At 42.2% G+C, this 19,562-nt stretch overlaps 1 protein-coding gene across 1 annotated transcript in view; it reads left to right on the top strand.

Annotated features, from left to right (window-relative positions):
- The window catches only part of ITIH2 (inter-alpha-trypsin inhibitor heavy chain 2), a 37,264-nt gene extending 17,825 nt beyond the window's left edge, over window positions 1-19,439 (top strand). Inside the window, exons 10-21 of the mRNA XM_060293327.1 lie at window positions 1,989-2,157; window positions 3,105-3,230; window positions 4,615-4,796; window positions 5,672-5,857; window positions 6,231-6,370; window positions 8,194-8,363; window positions 10,108-10,245; window positions 14,485-14,598; window positions 15,044-15,242; window positions 15,797-15,969; window positions 17,208-17,319; window positions 19,282-19,439. Of these exons, the coding sequence (XP_060149310.1) occupies window positions 1,989-2,157; window positions 3,105-3,230; window positions 4,615-4,796; window positions 5,672-5,857; window positions 6,231-6,370; window positions 8,194-8,363; window positions 10,108-10,245; window positions 14,485-14,598; window positions 15,044-15,242; window positions 15,797-15,969; window positions 17,208-17,319; window positions 19,282-19,429 (1,857 nt within the window). The 3' untranslated portion in view covers window positions 19,430-19,439. The remainder of the gene's footprint in view (window positions 1-1,988; window positions 2,158-3,104; window positions 3,231-4,614; window positions 4,797-5,671; window positions 5,858-6,230; window positions 6,371-8,193; window positions 8,364-10,107; window positions 10,246-14,484; window positions 14,599-15,043; window positions 15,243-15,796; window positions 15,970-17,207; window positions 17,320-19,281) is intronic.
- The last annotated feature ends 123 nt before the right edge of the window (window positions 19,440-19,562 follow it).

The following is a 19,562-nucleotide window of genomic DNA, read 5'->3' as shown; positions in this document are numbered from 1 at the left end:
ATCCTTTTGGTTCTTCTGCATATAACACTTTAATACCTTGCCATTGTTCATGAATAACTTTGACATCACTATATGCCTATATTTTCTAATTATGCTGTAATTCCTTGAGGGTGGCCATCCTGTCTCACATCTTCCAGTTCAGAGTTCAACATAGGCTTATTCAGTGTTAATGGTATAGATGCAATTCTAAACAAACAAGGAAATTTCTTATTTTATTCATCCATCTATCCATTCAACCAATTTGAACCACCAACTAACCATTCATTCATTCGACAACCATTTCTGACCACCCAAGTGTTCACTACTGTTCTAGGATCCAAAAGACAGAGAAGACATGGCCCTGCCCACTGTGCTTCTACCCTGGTACCCAGGTCTGAACAGTGGTGTTTCTGACGGTTTGGGCTGGCCGATCCTTTGTTGTGGGGACCACGCTATATGTTGTAGGATGTTTAGCAGTATCCCTGGCCTCTATCCACTAGATGCCAGTGGCACCCACCCGTCCAGTCATGACAATCGAAAATGTCTTCAGACATTGTCAAATATCCCCTGGGGAGAAAATTACCCTCAGATGAGAACCACTGCTCTAATACAAGAGTTTTCTCACCCCTCCCTCCCTCCCTTCCTTCCCTCATTTAACAAGCACCCACTATGTGTCGGGCACTTAGTTCATCACCGAAGTCTGAGATGACTATTACACACCCAAGCGAACATGTTAAGCAGGCTGTTGGCTCTACAGATCTGGTGCTCAGAGGTGAGATATTAAGATAGACACTTAGGAGCCACCAGTATGTAGAAGGTATTCACAGCCATGAGACCAGGTGAGAACACCAAGGAGTAAGTGTAGATAAGAGAAGAAAACCAAGAGTCAAACTTACACTATTCCAATAATTAGAATAATCTGGGGAGAAGACGAGGAACCAGCAAAGAAGACTAAGAAAAAGTAGCCAATGAAAGAAGAAGAAAACCAAGAGTGTCCGAGGCTCTGGAAGAAGACGAGGAAGTTATATTAGGAGAGAGATGTGACCAGTTGGTCCAGATGCTGCTCAGATTGAGTCTGATAAGATGAGAATAGTCCACCGGATTTCACAGCAACCTTGACGAGCGACGTTTCCGTGGAGGGATGATGGTGAAAGCCTGAATGGAATGTATTTCAGAAGAAGATTTGGAGACAGTATTTTAGACAGTTCTTTCAAGGAATTTTATTGCAAAGGGAAGCTGAGAAATGGGGCAAGTGGGTACATTATGAGGTTTTTTAAGGAATGAGAAATGATAGCATGTTACTCTGTTTATGGAAATGTATCAACAGAGGGAAATTCAAGATGCAGGAGAGGCAAACGGCAGTTGCTAGAGCCATGTCCTTCAGTAGACGAGAGAGAATGCCATCTAGGTCACATGTGGATGGATTTGCATTAGGCAGAAATACAACTACCGGTTCTTCTACATTACCAGGCGGAAGGAAAAGTTTATGGGTACAAGTACTGGCAGGTGGGATTTTATGGTGGTGGGAGTTGTGGGAGTTTTATTCTGATTGCTTGCATTTCTCAGTGAAGGAGGAATCCAGGTCATCAGCTGAGACAGGAGAGGGGGGTGTTGGTGGTTTGAAGGAGAAGGAGACAGGAAGCAATAATTACGTGGTAGTGGATGAGAAGGCTGAGTAGATGCACTTGAGAAATACATTTGATTTTCAGACACCACTAAGGGGCCACCTGAGGCTCATAATCCTCAACTTAAAGTCAAGCTAGTGAGACTGGTCATGCATGACAAAATAAGACAGTAAAAGTTTAAGTATCGAAATACAGACAATACATGTTCAGAATACAGGAGAGGTAGATCTGTGTTGACTCAAGTGGATTTATACGGTTTTCTGGAAAAATTACAGCTTGAGCCACTACTTGCAAGATGACTAGGATGAATTATTGGTCTTCCTCGTTTCATCTTAGGCTTAGAGCTTATGTATTAAGACCCTTCTCTATTCTCTCTCAAAACAGACGGTGGAAGCGATGAAGACCATATTGGATGATCTACGCGCTGAAGACCATTTCTCCATGGTTGATTTCAACCACAATGTTCGAACCTGGAGAAACGATTTAGTCTCAGCTACTAAAACACAGATTGCAGATGCCAAGAATTACATTCACAAAATCCAGCCCAGTGGAGGTAAGTAGGTTTAGCCCACAGCCCAGTGAGAAACTCCCATAGGATTCAAATCTTGGTTCACTTAAGAAATATGATTCCCTACCCCAGTGGTCTTTGCCCCGTCTGCAGTGGTCTGCTTTAAATAATACATTTATTATTAAACAATGAATACTATGGTCATGGTGAAAGCATAATCCATACCCCATCCCACACACCTCAGAAAAGGGTGTCAGTAAGTGATACTAGCCTTCTTATGACTCACATAGCAAGAGAAAGACAAACACCATATAATATCACTAAGATATGACACAAATGATCTTATCTATGAAACAGAAACAGACTCACAGACATAGAGAACAGGCTTGTGGTTACCAAGGGTGACAGGGACGTGGGGGAGGGATGGACTGGGAGTTTGGGATTAGCAGATACAAACTAGTATATACAGGATGGATAAACAACAAGGGCCTACTGTATAGCACAGGGAACTATATTCAATATCCTGAGATAAACCATCATGGAAAAGAATATGAAAAAGGAATGTATATATATGTATAACTGAATCACTTTGCTGTAAAGCAGAAATTAACACAACATTGTAAATCAACTAAACTTCAATTAAAAAAAAAGAAAAAAAATCACATATCATAACATAATTGTTTATAGGACAGTGTCCAAGTATGTCAGCAAGGCTGAATTAGGTAACTTCAGTTTGGTGGTTCACAAAATGACTGATGCTTTGAAAGGGTTAATTCATCTCTAAGGGAACCATTGACTACAAAGTGGATATTTTATTCCACTGGGGGATCTGGACCAGCCTGGTCAAAATTTAGAAAGCAATCGAATGATTTGGGTACTGAATAAACTATACATGAGCCATCACCAAACAGATGAACCTGAACCCAAGACGTGATTGTTTCTGTGGAAAGTAAGAGTATGTAACAGAACAGCACATTCTACGGCTTTCACAGGGACGAATATCAACGAAGCACTGCTGCGGGCCATCTTTATTCTGAATGAAGCCAATAACTTGGGACTGTTGGACCCCAACGCGGTCTCGCTGATCATTTTGGTGTCTGACGGCGATCCGACAGTAGGCGAGTATCATTTACATTTTTAGTGATAAATATTTTTACTCTTGTTGCTTGGGAACGTGATTTGCTCAAAATGGGAACTCAAATGCATTTGCCTGAGTGTCTAAGCCATTTTAAAGCCGTGCTTCCTAAAAGAAGGGTTCTTTTGACCCTGAAGCATTCACTCCACTTAAAGCAGTCCCCGGACGTTTTGGGGGAGGACGCTCTTGAATGCCTCAGTTTCACCTCCACAGCGTGGGGAAACTTGAATTTGAGTCACATGCTGTGAGGATTGCTGACACATACTAGTGCAGTGTGTTTATTTCCTCAGCGTAAGGTGTGCGAGGTGGTGTGTGGAGAGTGTGTGATGAGGATGTATCCTCTGAGTCTGCAGTAACCTGTTCTCCCACTGTTCTCCAAATTTCCCCCATGTACTCACTGCACCTGGACAGGTTACTTCTCTCTGATGCATCCTGTGTGTTTTCTTATCCACACAATGGCTCGCCGTCTCGCTGCTTCTGTTACATACACTGTTATTTGCATTTGCTTCATTTGCGTCTTTACACGGACAAGCGCCAGTGAGAGTGAATGCTAGATTGCGCTGCAGTCCGTCTTGTAGACAAGGATGTATCTAACTGTGTGTGACACAGCTCAGTGGAAGGAGAACCAGTGATGCAATCCTGACAAGGTACCAGAGTTCTAGAAAGACGGAGAGCGAGGCAGAGTGGCAGTTGTTGTGTATTTGTTGTAGATTCAGTGCCTGGATCAGATGACTTTTAAAATTCAATTTTAGAATAAAATCTTAAGGAAATAAGCTTAAAAGATTGTCAGTTTCTTACTCCTGACCCTCAACCATCCAGTTCCTGTCCTGGGAGACAGTCACTGGTTACCAGTTTCTTATGTGTCTTTCCAGAGATATTCTGTGTGTATCTGTATACTGTATATACATATACACACAAATATATGAAATATATATGCACGCATACATACATGTATACAAATGCATTCTGCATATGCTGACCTTCACCTTGCTTTTCTCACCTTTAAAAATGTGCCTTTGAGATCGTTCAATATAAACACATAAAGAGTTGCCATGTTCTTTTTTTATAACTGCATAGTATTTCAGTTTGAATATACCATAATTTAACCCATCTCCTTTATCGGTGTACATTTAAGTTGTTTCTAATGTGTTGCTATTCCCAATAACGTTGCTATATACCACTGTCCGTCCTTCATTTCAACATGTATGAGGGCATCTCTAGGGGACATTCCTAGAAGTTGAGTGACGGAGTCAAAGCATAGGTGCATTTTGAATTGGGACAAATTTTGCTAAACTGCCCTCCATGCGTTTTCCTAAATCTTCATAGCATTGGCTTCTCACTCCTTTCCTTCCTGTCATCATCTTTAGGGGAATTGAAATTGTCAAAAATTCAGAAAAACGTGAAGCAGAACATACGAGAAAACATCTCCTTGTTCAGTTTGGGGATAGGATTTGATGTTGACTATGATTTTTTGAAGAGACTCTCCAACGAAAACCGTGGGATCGCGCAAAGGATTTATGGAAACCAGGACACTTCTGCCCAGCTCAAGGTAACTTTTTTTTCTGTTCTTTTTTTTTCTTCACTTAAAATCATTCAACTAGCAATATCGGATGCCTAAAAGAAGATGGCTGAATTTAAGTAAAAATTGTCATTATGTCAGTTATATTAGGTCACAAGAATTGGGGAAGTGTTCTATTCCTTTCTCATGCACCCCACCCCCACTTGTACACCTGCAGTAACAGTGAGATGAGAGGCGGTAAGGTGATGGATACCAAGTTCCCTACTCCCTGAACAGGTCTTGGGAGACACCATCACAGCTTCTTGTGTCTCTCCAGTCCCGCTAAGCCATCGGTCCTCCTAATCGTCATGGGCACTGTTCTCCCTTTAAAGTACATTGGCATCTTGGAAATCAACTTCTATAATGCAACACAAGTCAAACTATAGCCTGTACATTTCCTTAAATATAAAGGATATCAATTACTTGTTTATTTTGACTAAATGGACAAGAAAAAATGAAGAAGAAGAAGAATATACTTTACTCCACCCTCTGTCAGTACCAGGTACCATCTATCGATAGCAGGCACCATATTTAAACCTGGGGACAGGTAAGAGACAGGTTCTAATTTGGGGATATCCACCCAGCTGACTTATCATGAGAGTCCATGAGCTTTTCATGCTCGTCATAACAGAAAGAAAATATGCTGGGCTCTTAAATCAAGAGTAATATTCTTAACAAAGTCTTGATCATCTCTGTTTCAGTTCATTGAATAACTATGAGAATTTTCCATAGCTTTCCACAGAGATCCTGGGAGAATAAATTGAGCGATGTCTGCTAAGCACTTGAAGAATCTCAGAGAAAAATGCTTTAGATCTATAAAGTGATATGAAAATAATGATTTCTCTGTTTTTTTCTATGAATTGTAGAAATTCTACAACCAGGTCTCGACTCCCTTGCTCCGGAACGTTCAGTTCAACTATCCCCAAACACCAGTAACAGATGTCACTCAAAACAGTTTCCATAACTATTTTGGAGGCTCAGAGATCGTGGTGGCAGGAAAAGTTGACCCTGATAAATTGGAGCAGTTACAGGGTATTATCACTGCAACTTCGGTACTTCTACTTATCTGCTTATTCTAAAAATACTAATTGTCCCCTTAGTATACAAGAGACATCTTGTATATTAACAGGCTGATACTCTGAATTCCAAGAATCATGTGGGTATAATAAAAGCAAAAAGCGAAAGGGAAGGCCTGAGAATATCTGTGCCGTCTTCCCAACTATTGTGTAAATCCTGACCTTTTCCATCCCAAACTCTAGAGGTTGGCTCTTACTTCCTCTTGTGTATTCTTTTGGGTTATTTTGCATTCCCCTTCCAGTTGCCTGCTACCCTGATTCACTCACAGTAGATCCTTTGGAAAATGTGAATTGATTAACTACAATTCTGCCCCACTGGTGTCTTTCAACTGAACCTTCCACTGTCCAGGCTAATGCAGAGTTAGTCTTGGAAACCCTGGCCGAGATGGATGGCTTGGAGGATTTTCTATCCAAAGACAAGCATGCAGATCCTGATTTCACCAAGAAATTGTGGGCCTATCTGACTATCAACCAACTTCTGGCTGAACGGTAAGAAGACCGTATACCACAAGGATTTGCAAAAGCAAAAGACTTGTCTTGGATACTTGACATAATAGACAAAAAAAAAGAGTTTGGAACCAAGAAAGGCAGCAAATTATTACAGGGTTTGGAGTATTCATTTCCACTGGTTTCAGGCAGTTTTAACTCAAGCTGGGTTCACTCGTTTTTCTTTTTTCTTGACATATAACATGCATACAATAAAGCATGTGAAGTGCATTCATTTTAAATGTACAGTTTAATGAATTTTTATGCACATCCCCCACGTAATCAGCACCCGATCCAGACACGGAACAGTTCTTCCATTTCTGAAGTCTCCTTCATTCTCCTTTCCACTCAACACCCACCTCCCACCTCGAGTAGAAATCACTATTTTGACATCTGTCACTATCAATTAGTTTTGTCTATGATGAAATTTCATATAATGATACAAACTGTATTTTTTGTTTCTGGCTTCTTTCACTCAGTGTGATGCCCGTGAGATTCATCCATCTCATTGCTATGGGTATCAGGAATTCATTTGCATTTACTCCTGAAAATAGATTATTGTCCAAAGAGAAATTTATGATTATGCAATTCTGATATCACGTAAGTAAGGGCTTCCTATAGGTACCTATTCCATCTCTGGCTTCTCAGCTGACTGGTATTTAAATGCTCCAATATAAAAACTAATTTCTAGAGTAATGTATGGTTCTTCGATCACGTGTATCAGAATTACAGGGGGGTGTTTGGATAAGAAAATTACTGTTCCCCAGCCCGCCTCCACCTATTTGATCAGATTCTTAGGAAGAGGGAGCAGGGTGGTGTGAACGGGGCTGGGAAAAATGAAATACGGCTGTATAACTGTGCTCAGAGAGAAAATCCTTAATGTCAGTAAGATTATAAAACAGACACAAGATTGTAAGCTGTGGCTTTAAAGTAAGTGAGAACTGTCCCTGCATCTTTACAGAGGCAACTGGGTGCATGTAAAGGTATATAGCAAATTGCTGCAGACGTTAAATATTGATTTTTAAAAAACAATCCCTGTAAAGTGGATCAGTGGTTGCCAGGGAGCAGTGGGTGGAAAGGATGAACAGGCAGAGCACAGGGGATTCTTTAGGGAGGTGAAACTACCCTGTATGACACTATAATGATGGATACCTGTCATTATACATTTGTCCAGACCCATAGCACGTACAACACAAAAGTGAACCCTGGGTGATGATGACGTGTAGATGTAGATGTATCGATTGTAACAGATGTACCACTTCTAGTGGGAGATGTTGATAATGGGGGAGGTTGTCGGGTGGGGAAGGGGCAGGGAGTATATGGAAAAGCTCTACTCTCTGCTCAGTTTTGCTGTGAACCTAAAACTGCTCTCAAAAATAACTTATTTAGACTTGTTTCCAAGGGGGAGGGGGTCGGGGGAGGGGTGGAGTGGGAGGTTGGGGTGAGCAGATGTAAGCTATTACATCTGCTAAACAACAAGGTCCTACTGTATAGCACAGGGAACTATATTCAGTATCCTGGGATAAACCATAATGGAAAATAATATGAAAAAGAATGTATATATATATATATATATATATGACTGAAGCACTTTGCTGTACAGCAGTAATTAACACAGAGAACACTGTAAATCAACTATACTTCAGTTAAGAAAAATACTAATCTGTTTAAAAATTCCTTAGGACTGCATGGATAGACAAAATACTAAGCTTCATGAAGCCAGTTAATTCTGTTTTACCTCATGGTCCCCAGGGTCCCAGTTGGACCCAGAAGTGGTGGAGTTAAATCTAGTGATGCTGTCCAATGTCTCTGTTTCCTGAGTGCAGGAGCCTGGCTCCTACAGCTGCTGTGAAAAGGAAAATTACAAAAACAATCCTGCAGATGTCTCTGGATCACCATATAGTGACCCCCCTCACATCCTTGGTGATTGAGAATGATGCCGGGGATGAACGCATGCTGGCAGACTCCCCTCCACAAGACCATTCTTGTTGTTCAGGTGAGTCTGCCTACCTGGTGGAGAAATTTTTCATAAGATGTTACGGAAAAACCCAAACGAACTTTTTGGCCAACCCGATATTTTTTTATAAGCCTAAGTCCCGATGAGCCTTGTTAACATAGATAAAAGTAAACAGGAATGGAAAGAACTTGGTTACAGCAGTGGCAGTCACTTATCTGAACTTCTTTGAAGTCATATACAAAACTCATATAGAATCTAGTACTCAAAAAAGTATTTTTAATGGTCTATCAGATGACATGTCAGGCCCTTCTCCAATCCTGTTGAAAGCAAAGAATTGAAAACTGTCTCACTTACAAATAGATTTGTTTCCTAGACATTGGAGTTATTCCATTTTGGGGCACTACACCGATTTTCAAATGGACACTTAGTTCCCGGGAGGTTTGTGGTGAGGCAGGCAGGAAAAAGCTGTGCCTTCCATTTCTAAACTAGGAGAAAGGGTTTTCTTGGGAAAAATATATATGGAAGCTAAGAAGCTCAAAATTGCCGTAAAAGCTATCCATGATCTCTGTGTCTCGTGGAATGTCCCAAGGTACACCCAAGGGCACGTGTGCCCACATTTAGAAGAGCTTGGTTTACTCATCTCTTCCTTCCTCCCTTTCTTAGGGACTGGTCCTGTTATAACAATCTTGAGAATGACCAGCATTCACTGGAGGGATCGTTTTCTGCATTTTTAATTCTGTCCAAGTGAGATGCCAACTTTATGACAGTGGTCCAGGCTTCAAGAAACTCTTACTTCTGACTTCCAGTTACAATAGCCTGGAGCCTCACAGCTAAATTTATGCAGGGAGAAACTCAGGCTAGATGACCTGGCATTTATAGGTGATTTTATATCCCCTGAATAAAATGCCTAGGTGAACTGGCATTTTTTTCTCAGAGACAAGGAGCTGACTGCATATCAGAAAGCCAAATGAATTTTTTTTTTTTTTGCGGTACGTGGGTCTCTCACTGTTGTGGCCTCTCCCGTTGCGGAGCACAGGCTCCGGACGCGCAGGTTCAGTGGCCATGGCTCACGGGCCCAGCCGCTCCGCGGCATGTGGGATCTTCCCGGACCGGGGCACAAACACATGTCCCCTGCATCGGCAGGCGGACTCTCAACCACTGCGCCACCAGGAAGCCCCCAAATGAATTTTTTGCAACCAGTAGGGGATATTGGTTGGTTGGGAAACTAAATCGTTCAGTTGATTGTTTTGTTTTGTTTTCTTTTTTATTGAAGTATAGTTGATTTACAATATGGTGTTAGTTTCAGGTGTACGGCAAAATGATTCCATTTTATATATATATGTACTTTCAGATTATTTTCCATTATAGGTTATTATAAGATATTGAATATCGTGTTATACAGTAAATCCTTATTGCTTTCTGATTGTCATTTGGTGAGTGGATAGGAATAGATCCGAGAAGATGCCGTCCAGAGTCTGGCTGGACCTCATCTCCCCAGTTTATGGTGAAGGCACAAGGTCCTTCCCCAACCTCCGAGGGCTGGTTCCTCCTACTACAGACCCTAGCCCACGACCCAGACTCTGCAGAGAAGCCTACAGCAGGCCCTCACAGCATGATGACAGAAGGAGCTGGAAGATAGAGAACTCAGGAATAAAAATAATGGGAGAAAACCTTAGCTGAAAACCTCTGGGGTCTGTCTGCATAAAACAGATTCTTGATATTGTAAGCAATGTCCATGGAAAAGTAAACCTGGAAACTAATGGATACAGTTTTTTCTATGCAGGTGCCCTGTATTATGGCAACAGAGTTGCTCCAAATTCATTCCCACCTTGGGTGAACCCTTCACCGACACCAATGGTCCCAATGCCCGCGGTTGGTGCTCCAGTGCTTGAGACAACCCCTCCTCCACACGTGATGAGAGGTAAGGGAACTTCCACAATGCTTCCACATCCCAGATCTCAATTGGACCATAATGCCATGGAGCATTGGTATATGTTTAAAAAATCCTGGTAAAACTGGAAGCCTTCTATAGGCATCATTGCCTTCCATGGAAAGAAGATGGCCCCATGTATTAGTCAGCTTGGGCCACCAAAACAAAATACCATAGACTGGGTGGTTTAAGCAACAGAAGTTTATTTCTCCCAGTTCTGGAGGCTGGGAAGTCCAAGATCAAGGTGCCAGCCAGGTACATTTCATTTTCTTCGTTTGTAGGGAGCACCTGTCTTCCTGTGTGTTCACATGGCCCCTTTGTGTATGCACTGGAGAGAGAGAGAGAGGGCAGGCTCTCCAGTGTCTCTTTTATAAGGGCACAAACCCCATCATAAGGGTCCCTCCCTCATGACCTTGTCTAACCTTCATCAGCTCCCAAGGCCCCACCTCTAAACACCATCATGTTGGTGGTTACAGCTTCAACATATGAATTTGGGGGGACAACGCATTCCATAGCACCCCATTTCCAACTGTACAAGGCAAACCTTCTGGGATGGAAGAGATGCACCTCTCGTGTGGGGAGGGCCAATGGGTATCAATGGAAAGGACATCTTCTTTGGAGATTGTTCATGACACTATTTGAACTTAAGTTACTTAACATTTCTGCACTTCACTTCCTTCATTTTGAAAACAGGCTTCATGATACTTGTGTAGCTGGTAGTACGTAAGTATCATGATGTAAGCTACTTACATAGCTGTCGATTAAATGTGTAACCATCTTTAAAGAGCTGGCATGTTATAGTCACTCAGTAAATAGGTGTTCTGTTTGTTTTTGGCCACACCATGCAGCATGTGGGATCTTAGTTCCCCCGACCAGGGATCAGACCTGTGCCCCCTCCAGTGAAATCACAGAGTCTTAACCACTGGGCCACCAGGAAAGTCCCTAAATAGGTGTTATTATCAACTTTATAATCAAAAATACTTGAATGTTGTTTCCTATATAACTGCATTATCATACATTATTTTGTGAGGTTGTTTGTTAATTTGCTTACTTGATTTTAATCAACAGCATATTTGAAAATCCTAGTTTTGCTCAGCATTTAAAAATCTTTCTACCAGTGGTTTCAGTGGCAGGCCTGGGTAGCAGATGCAATCGTGTGAAAGCCAGGAAAACGAATTTCCTCGCGAGGGTCCTGGCAGCTGCATCTGGCTTGCTTGTGCGGATTCTTTCTTTGCCTTCTGGTCATCAACCTCTGCAGGGTCTTATTTCTCAACCAGAGAGAGGGGCTGCCTGGGTGAAATAGGAAACTATCTTCTCTCCTGTTCCTGCTCTGCACTATGCCTTTCCGTGAAAGGGATTTCCACTGCCTACCCGTTGGCTGGTCCCATGTAGAAAGCTTGTGTCCCTTTTCTGCCTTTTACTTAGGAGTAAATTTCAACATTCAAAGAAGGAGCACATCCCTCTCCCTCTTGGAAGGTCCAAAGTACCAGCTTAACTCGGGTGGTTTGCAGTTTAAATATCAGAGTAGCTTCTGGTGTAGCTTCTTAGAAATGTGCTGCTTTTCTAGACTGCTTGGAATGTAAGACTCTTCTACCCAGAAATCCTCAGAACTGATTTCTCAGGACTGTACACCTACCACTCACCTGACACAGAATTATAACAGAGAGAACACAGCGAGGACTCTGAATGGATATTTATGATATCTTTAAATATCTTTAATAAGTATCTTGATAGAGATTTTAAAACATCCCACCTCTACGACTTGGCTCTGAAATTGTTATTTGGGGCCCAAGGTGATCTTCTTCTTCACGCTTTCATTGGTGGCGATGCTTCAGACAGAGGTCCCTCCACTCCCCTCCCACATCACCTCCAACTATGGAGCTTTGGTGAAGGGCGCTGCATGTGACTCTCAGAGTGACAGCCTCGTAAGGTGGCACATGAGGAGGGAATCTATGTGTCCAAGGTTGCTGTGCTGGCACAACAGCCATTTTTACTATGTGTTTCCAACGAGTGGCTTCTGAGAGCAAGATCTGATTGCAGGGACAAGTTCATGAGTCACTTAAACTGATCCTTTGCAAAATAAAACTTTCATAGAAACATGTAGAGCCCGAGCCAATTTATTTTGAAGTGTTCTTCTCAGTAAGAATGCAGTGCTTGCTCCGAGTTTCTTGTCTCTGCTGTATGAGGCAACCAAAAGGACAAGGTCTTGAGAGTCAGACAGTTCTGGGGTCAAACTCTGCCCCCATGACCTTGGCCTGGACACTGAAACATCTATAGGTCTCAGCCCACCTTCAAAATGGGGATGATAATAACCTGCAAGTAGGTTCCTGGTTCCCAGGAGAAGCTCGGTAAATGCTGGCTAGTCTTACACCCATTAACCCCAGGTCCTCAATCTCCCTCCAACCTGATCAGAATGGAAGGCTGCACAGACTAACTTCAGTATGATCTTTTGTTTCTGGTAGACGTCTATCCACTCATTAGGGCAGTACTGATTCGCTGCTGCTCACCAAAAGGTCTGATGGATGGGATCTAGGTTCATCAAAATGGCAAAACCCATGATTATCTTTAATGAAAGCAATTTCCTTCAAGCCAAGTTATCTCAAAACACCCTATTTGTGTAGAGGAAAGAAGAGGCTATCATAATAAAATGATTTTTTTGATTAAAAAAACAAAGAGCTGGGCAGCTTCGTTGCGTGTTTTAATGATGCCCTCTCATGCCCAGCTCCTACACAAAATCAATTAACCAAGTATTTACTGACTACAGAGCATGAGCTGGGTGGTGTGAGGGGTCAAAGAAGTACAAGATTTTGTTCCAGTTCTGGATGAGTTTATCCTCCATTTCGAGTTCCCAAACACACACCTGAAGGAGCATATCAGGATGGTTGGGAGAATGGGCACGTAATCAGACAGCGTGGCTTTGCGTCATAACTTTGCCACTTATTAACGCTGTGATGTGACCTCGGGCAGGTCACCTGTCCTCTGCAGGACTGCGGTGAGAATTAGTTAATATTTGCAAAGAGCTTTGTGATAGCATCTAGAAAACAGCAACCTCTCAGACATTTGTTAAAGCACGGTAAGGAACAATTTATTCATGATGGGTGTAGGGACCACTGCATTGGGGTATTGCAGTGCAGGAAGGAGATTAGATTCAACTCTGAACACACCATGGGAGAGTGGGAATTTACAGACAAAAACCAGGCTGAGGTCAGTAAATGGAATATTACTAAGAGGAAACATCCGTGGAAAGGGGGGGGTTCTGGTTAAACTAACCTAACAGGATTCTTGCTGAAGGCAGGCCAAGTAATCAGACCTCACTTGAGGATGGTGGGGGGAGGAGGAACCTGAATAGATATCAAGGGTGATCAGATTTGGAGGGTGGGGGATTCTAGCTAAACCTACTTAGTAGGATTTTTGCTAAAGTTAGACAATGCAGAGAGGAACATGGAAGTCCAAAAGTTGAGGTCAAACTTGAGGAGTTCAGGGAAGCCTGAGTAGAGTTAGTCCCAGGAGAGAGTCTTTGTCACTCCTTCATTAAATTGTTTCTCTCTTGAAGGTAAAGACCATGACTTACTTAGAGCTACACCAAGCGTTGCATAATTCAGAGTTTTGCACATGGTTTGGTTTTTTTTCTTACCAAATATTTGTTGAATGGGTAAACAAACAAACAAAAAAGATCAGCCAGAATAATGGTGTCTAGTAACAAAGGAGTACTTTCTTGGGAATAGCTTGATCCTTCATTGCTCTTGGAATTGATCAATATTAATCTGTATGCCAAAAGGTAATATTATGTCTTTTTTATTTTTATGTACTGTGTATGACTACTTAAAAATACAGGTATTTTACCTATCTATACACACAGTCACTGTATATACACATATGTAGTGCATTTGTAGTATATAGTATACATATAGTGTGTATTCTTGTGTTTCTTATTCCTAATGTCTTGCTTATTCATTTTTTTCTCTCTAGCCTAGAATATATGTGATAGCTACAAAACGAGTATACATTATATTTGTAAGATAACCTAGAACTCTGATGGCAGCTCCATGAGGAAGGGACAGCGCTTGGACCACTGGGTCCCTGGTGCCTAGAACAGTACCTAGCATATAGTAGGAGCACAATAAACATTTGTTGTTGTGAAATTAAAGATGTTCAGGAATAAAATACTGTTCAAATTAATCTTCCTTTCTATGATTTTGTTTGTTTTCATTTTCTTTGTATATTTTCCAGTTGAAAATGACCCACACTTCGTCATCTACCTACCAAAAAGCCAAAAGAATATTTGTTTCAATATTGACTCAGAACCTGGAAAAATCCTCAACCTTGTTTCTGATCCAGAATTAGGTAAAATAAAAAGATACTATATTAGAATCAGACTACTAGATCATGGTCATTCTTCACTGTCACTACCTGGGATTTCTTTCTTTCCTACCTTAATAAAATCTTATATATATATATATATATTTCAAACTACTCTTTTCAAACTCTGATAGTGAGAAATGAATTATAAATATATTCCTAACTATTTGAACTATTCTAGATAAAATACTCTGAGTATGAACTAGCAGAACTTGTGATATGATTAATTTAAACCATAAGAAAATAGTTATAAAATGAGAATTATAGAGGAAAAAAATATTACGTAAATCCTGAAGCTAAATAAAAAACTAATTTTCCCATTCTGTCAAGTTTTATAAATTTGAATTATGGTGCCCACATGTGCAAAAAAAAAGAAAGAAAGAAAGAAAAAGAGTGCACAAGAGAGAAAAAAACATTTTTTTCCTTGCAGGGATTTTGGTCAATGGACAGCTCATCGGTGCCAAGAAGCCCAAGAATGAAAAACTAAGCACCTATTTTGGGAAACTGGGATTTTATTTCCAACGTGAGGACATGAAAATAGAAATCAGCACTGAGACCATCTCCCTGAGCGGGGGCTCTCGAACATCTGTCTTGTCCTGGTCCGACACGGCCCACATCCTTAACCAGAGGCAAGTACAGTTACATCCGAATTAGGGCGTATCCTTGACACGTGACTACATCAACAAATTCAGACGTGTGACACAAACATAAAACTCAATATCATCATTTTAAATGTGAAGAGGTCAAGGTTCAGAAAAAACTTTGTTACTTCCTGCCCTGCTCCTGGCAGTAGAGTCTATGTGTTTTGGTCACGGTGCGTCTCAGTGCTAGCCTGGCGCCTGGCATACAGTAAGCACTCAATAAGTACATGTTGGATGTGTGAATGAATCCATCAACTGAAATCCAGCCCAGTGTGTCAGAGTGCTCAGAAACACTACGATTTTGTCCTATGAGTAATATCTTCCCATTAGTACCTGTTCATTGTTGATATGGAAACGTATACATTGACAGAATTTCAGCGCTGGGAGATAAATCAACGTTTTGTGGCCAAAATGTCGTAAAGCTCTTAAAAAACTGGGGGGTTGTACGGGGCAGAGTGAAGTCATATTAGGGGTGGGAGAGGAATGACATTCTAAAACGAGTCTGTTCCGGAATCGTTAACTCCTTTTTGACTTCCCACCAGGGTGCTTGTCTCGGTGAAGAAAGAGAAAACTGTGACTATCACCCTGGATAAAGAGATGTCCTTCTCTGTTTTACTTCATCGCGTTTGGAAGAAGCATCCGATCAATGTCGACTTTTTGGGGATCTACATCCCCCCCACAAACAAGTTTTCTCTTAATGTACACGGGTTGATAGGTAAAGTGTCCGTGGACCATCTGGCAGGTGTGGGACTGACCACCCTAGGTCTTGAGCAACTTTGGCTCAAGGTTAGAACATTTGGTTAGAATGTGGGAAAGTGACAGGTGTGGACTCAAGGGTTCAGGGAGGACCCACACCCTGGTCTTAATTTATGAAGATGCCTGAGTGATACACAAAGAGGTTAGTGTCATTGACAGAGTGTAACATTTACCGTTGCTCGCGGTTTCCATAGAAACATGAGACACATCTCACCATGCAGGGCCACGGGGAGGCCAGGTTTGGGTCAGGAACCAGAAGCAGGAGCAAGAGATAGGTCCAGGCCAGAGCCTTTACTGGGGTTTCTGTGGCAAAGACAGGACAGAGCAGGGTAGTTTGGGGTTGGCTGGCTTAATAATTTCAGTGGGCACTGGGCTACAGGGTGGTCTTTCCTTGCCTGGCACCTGGCCCTGGAATGATTCCTTCTGGGGCTCCCAGGCCAGAGACAGGAGGCCCGGCTCTGGCTTGGTCCGTTTGCAGATCCCCGCCATGCTCCCGGCTGAGTCCTTTGCTCTCTTTCAGAATTGGCTTTCCCAGGGAGGGGCAGTCTCCCCCCAGCCAGACGGAGTTTTTAAGATGTCAAAACATCATAATATACAGAGAATAAGAAACAAGATTCCTACAACCCCACACAGCAGTGCAGGGCGACTCGTAATGCTATAGCTGGGACTATTTGCTGCTCCAAAGTTTCCCAGGGCTGGGATTTCATCACATACTGGGCAAATTAAGAGAAGGGATGGATACACTGTACGTTTTATGCTGAAGATGTTTTTCTCACTGAAGAGAAGTGAACTGGTTTAGGAAGTCTGTGATAACAAGCAGGGCGTCCAGGTCAACCTTCCCTACTTTTTAAAGAACGGTGGCGATTTAAGCATACTGTATAGTGTCACAAACCAAACGTGTTTCTAGATTTGAGCTGTACTCTCAGGTGCTGACCTTTACCCCCACCATCAGAGTGTTTGATTTTACTTGGGGTCCAGTTGATCAGACTCATATGTCAAATGACATACGAGTGAGCAGCATGGATTTGCCCTCAGGAAGAACCCACCCCCATCTGCATCCTTTTCCTCTCAGTACATCTGTCTACCCCAGAAAGTCTAGATGGGGGAACCAAAATGCAGCTTGGATCACATGACCAGCCTGTGCTTTTGTCTTCCCTTGAGTTACATGTAAATAAACGTCTGGACTTTGTTTCATAGGCCAGTTCATGTATGAGCCAAAGATACATATCTTCAATGAGCGACCAGGAAAGGACCCTGAGAAGCCAGAGGCAAACATGGACGTGAAGGGACAAAAGCTGATTGTCACCAGGTACGTCTCGGATGCATATACTACGGGGACAAAAAGGGCTCCTGTTAGGATTGGACTCACGGCCAAATAGAAGAACAAGAAAAGCCATTGCGAGCTTTACCTGTGTCACACTAAACAATTCACCAGGAAGAAACACATACATGGCATTGGCATAAGGACACTGCACCGAGTCCATCCGAAATGCAAAAAATGACCAGGTACATAAGTACGTACCATCAAATGCCAAGATTAATTAATCTACTCTTCTCACCTTCGTACATTAGAAGCCATATGGCCACAAGCTGGATAACTGAAAAAGCAGATCAAAGGAAGAAATCATAAAAACACCTACTCGCCTTAGTGCTAGCGAAAGAACGTGTAGATTTTTACTTACGCCTAGAGCTTTCTTTTTGAGTACTTATCCACTGAATGCATGTTTGTGTTGAATCTACTGAATACATCTTGGTGTAGCTTTTCTTACACAAACCGTATCCATATGCTTCATTTTGAAGTGAGAACACAGATACCTGTAAAGCATCCTGAGTTTAAACTTTTTATACGTCTTTTTCATTTTTCCCAGTCTTTTACAGCTGTCTCACCCAGGCCTAATCTGGTATCATATTAAAGAATTCGGGGCCTTTTTAGAGTTTTTACAAAGCAGCCAACTTTGCTCGATGAGAAATGACTCTTTTGGCACACGAATGTCATTGGCCTCCATGTACTTCATTAAACCATAAAATTACAACAATTAAGCCATAAAATTACAACAATCATTAAGCCATAAAATTACAACAGTAAAATAAAGTTACCACAGAAATAGATTTGTGAACTGCAACAATGGGCTCTTAGCACACTACTCAACTAGCATGGGTTTACCAGAGATCAGTGAGTTACCACTGGGCGTCAGTAAGCGTGTTTCATAGAAGCAACGCTGAGCACAGTTGATCACAGTAATAACAAGTTATCTGAGATTGGTAAACACATCTACTCTATGCTAATGACCAAAGGTAAAGGCTAGGCCCCATTTTCTTCTACTGCCAGCACCTCGTGACGCACAGCGGAAACTAACTCGACCCGTGGGCCACGCGCAAAGATGTATGTCTTAAAGCTCATTAATGGCAATATACCGTATAACTTCTTTACCCTTAAAACGAAAACCATGAATGTCTCAGGAACAGCCGGCGTCGCTCCTAAGTAGAACAGTCACCCCTGCAGTCAAGCTGAGAGGCACCTCAGATTCATCCTGCAGGGAACCTGTGAGCTGGAGCTTCGTTTCCACCTTCTTTCCATTTGAACGTTATTTCCGCCCCACAGCCTCCCTGCAGTAGCCTCAGCTCCCCAGAGCACGATGGTTGGATCCTCTTCCAGCCTCACCAGATAAACACAAGACACCCAGGAAATTGTGAATTTCAGATACTTCGGACATACTTCTGCTGAAACATGAGTGGTGTTTATCTGAAATTCTAATTTAACTGGCATCCTGCATTGTTATTTGCTAAATCTGGCAGCTTCTTCCTTGCTCTGGGCTAATTTGGAGACTATACCAGCCCTAGGCAACCTTGAGGACATAGCCCCCAGCCAGTTCCCACTGCCCCCTTGTCCCTTTCCCCATGTCCAGAAAGAGGACTGCCTCTGACTACATGGGCCTCCCCTCCAAGGCAGCAGGGAAAAAATAAAAAAGGAAAGTTAATTTGCACTCTTTACCTTCCTGGAAAAGTCCATATTGGTCAATCTCTAGACAGGTTATTTGAATTTCTAAGGACACACTGCTTATTGTCTGTCTTTCTAAACCAAGCCCCTGACTCTGGTGCTTTGTATGACTTGGGGAAGACTTGGGGAACGGGGATGGGGCACAGGGGTGTTAGCAGATACGGTGCTAGAAGGGGGCAGAAAACAGAGAGGGAGAGTGTGTCTTCTTTCTAGATACACAGGCTGGCCACGCCCTGGTCTGTGTCCTAACCACGCCCACTGTTCTCCTTGCAGAGGCCTGCAGAAGGACTACCGGACAGACAGAGTGTTTGGGACCAACGTTCCTTGCTGGTTTGTGCACAACAGTGGGAAAGGCTTCATCGACGGACATTACAAGGACTACTTTGTGCCTCAGCTCTACAGCTTTCTCAAATGGCCTTGAAAAGTTTATAGTTGGGGAAATTCTATGTATAAATATACATTTTTTCCCTGCCACCTTTGTAGTCATTCTTGAGTTTGAATAATTAAAAACTAACCAGATATCATGGTGGTTTATAAAACCTGTTAACACACCT

This window comes from Globicephala melas, chromosome 2 (assembly GCF_963455315.2).
Source record: "Globicephala melas chromosome 2, mGloMel1.2, whole genome shotgun sequence".
Classification (NCBI taxonomy): Eukaryota; Metazoa; Chordata; class Mammalia; order Artiodactyla; family Delphinidae; genus Globicephala; species Globicephala melas.
Note: the sequence above shows the minus strand (reverse complement) of the source record. Positions and strands in the feature narration are given on the sequence as shown.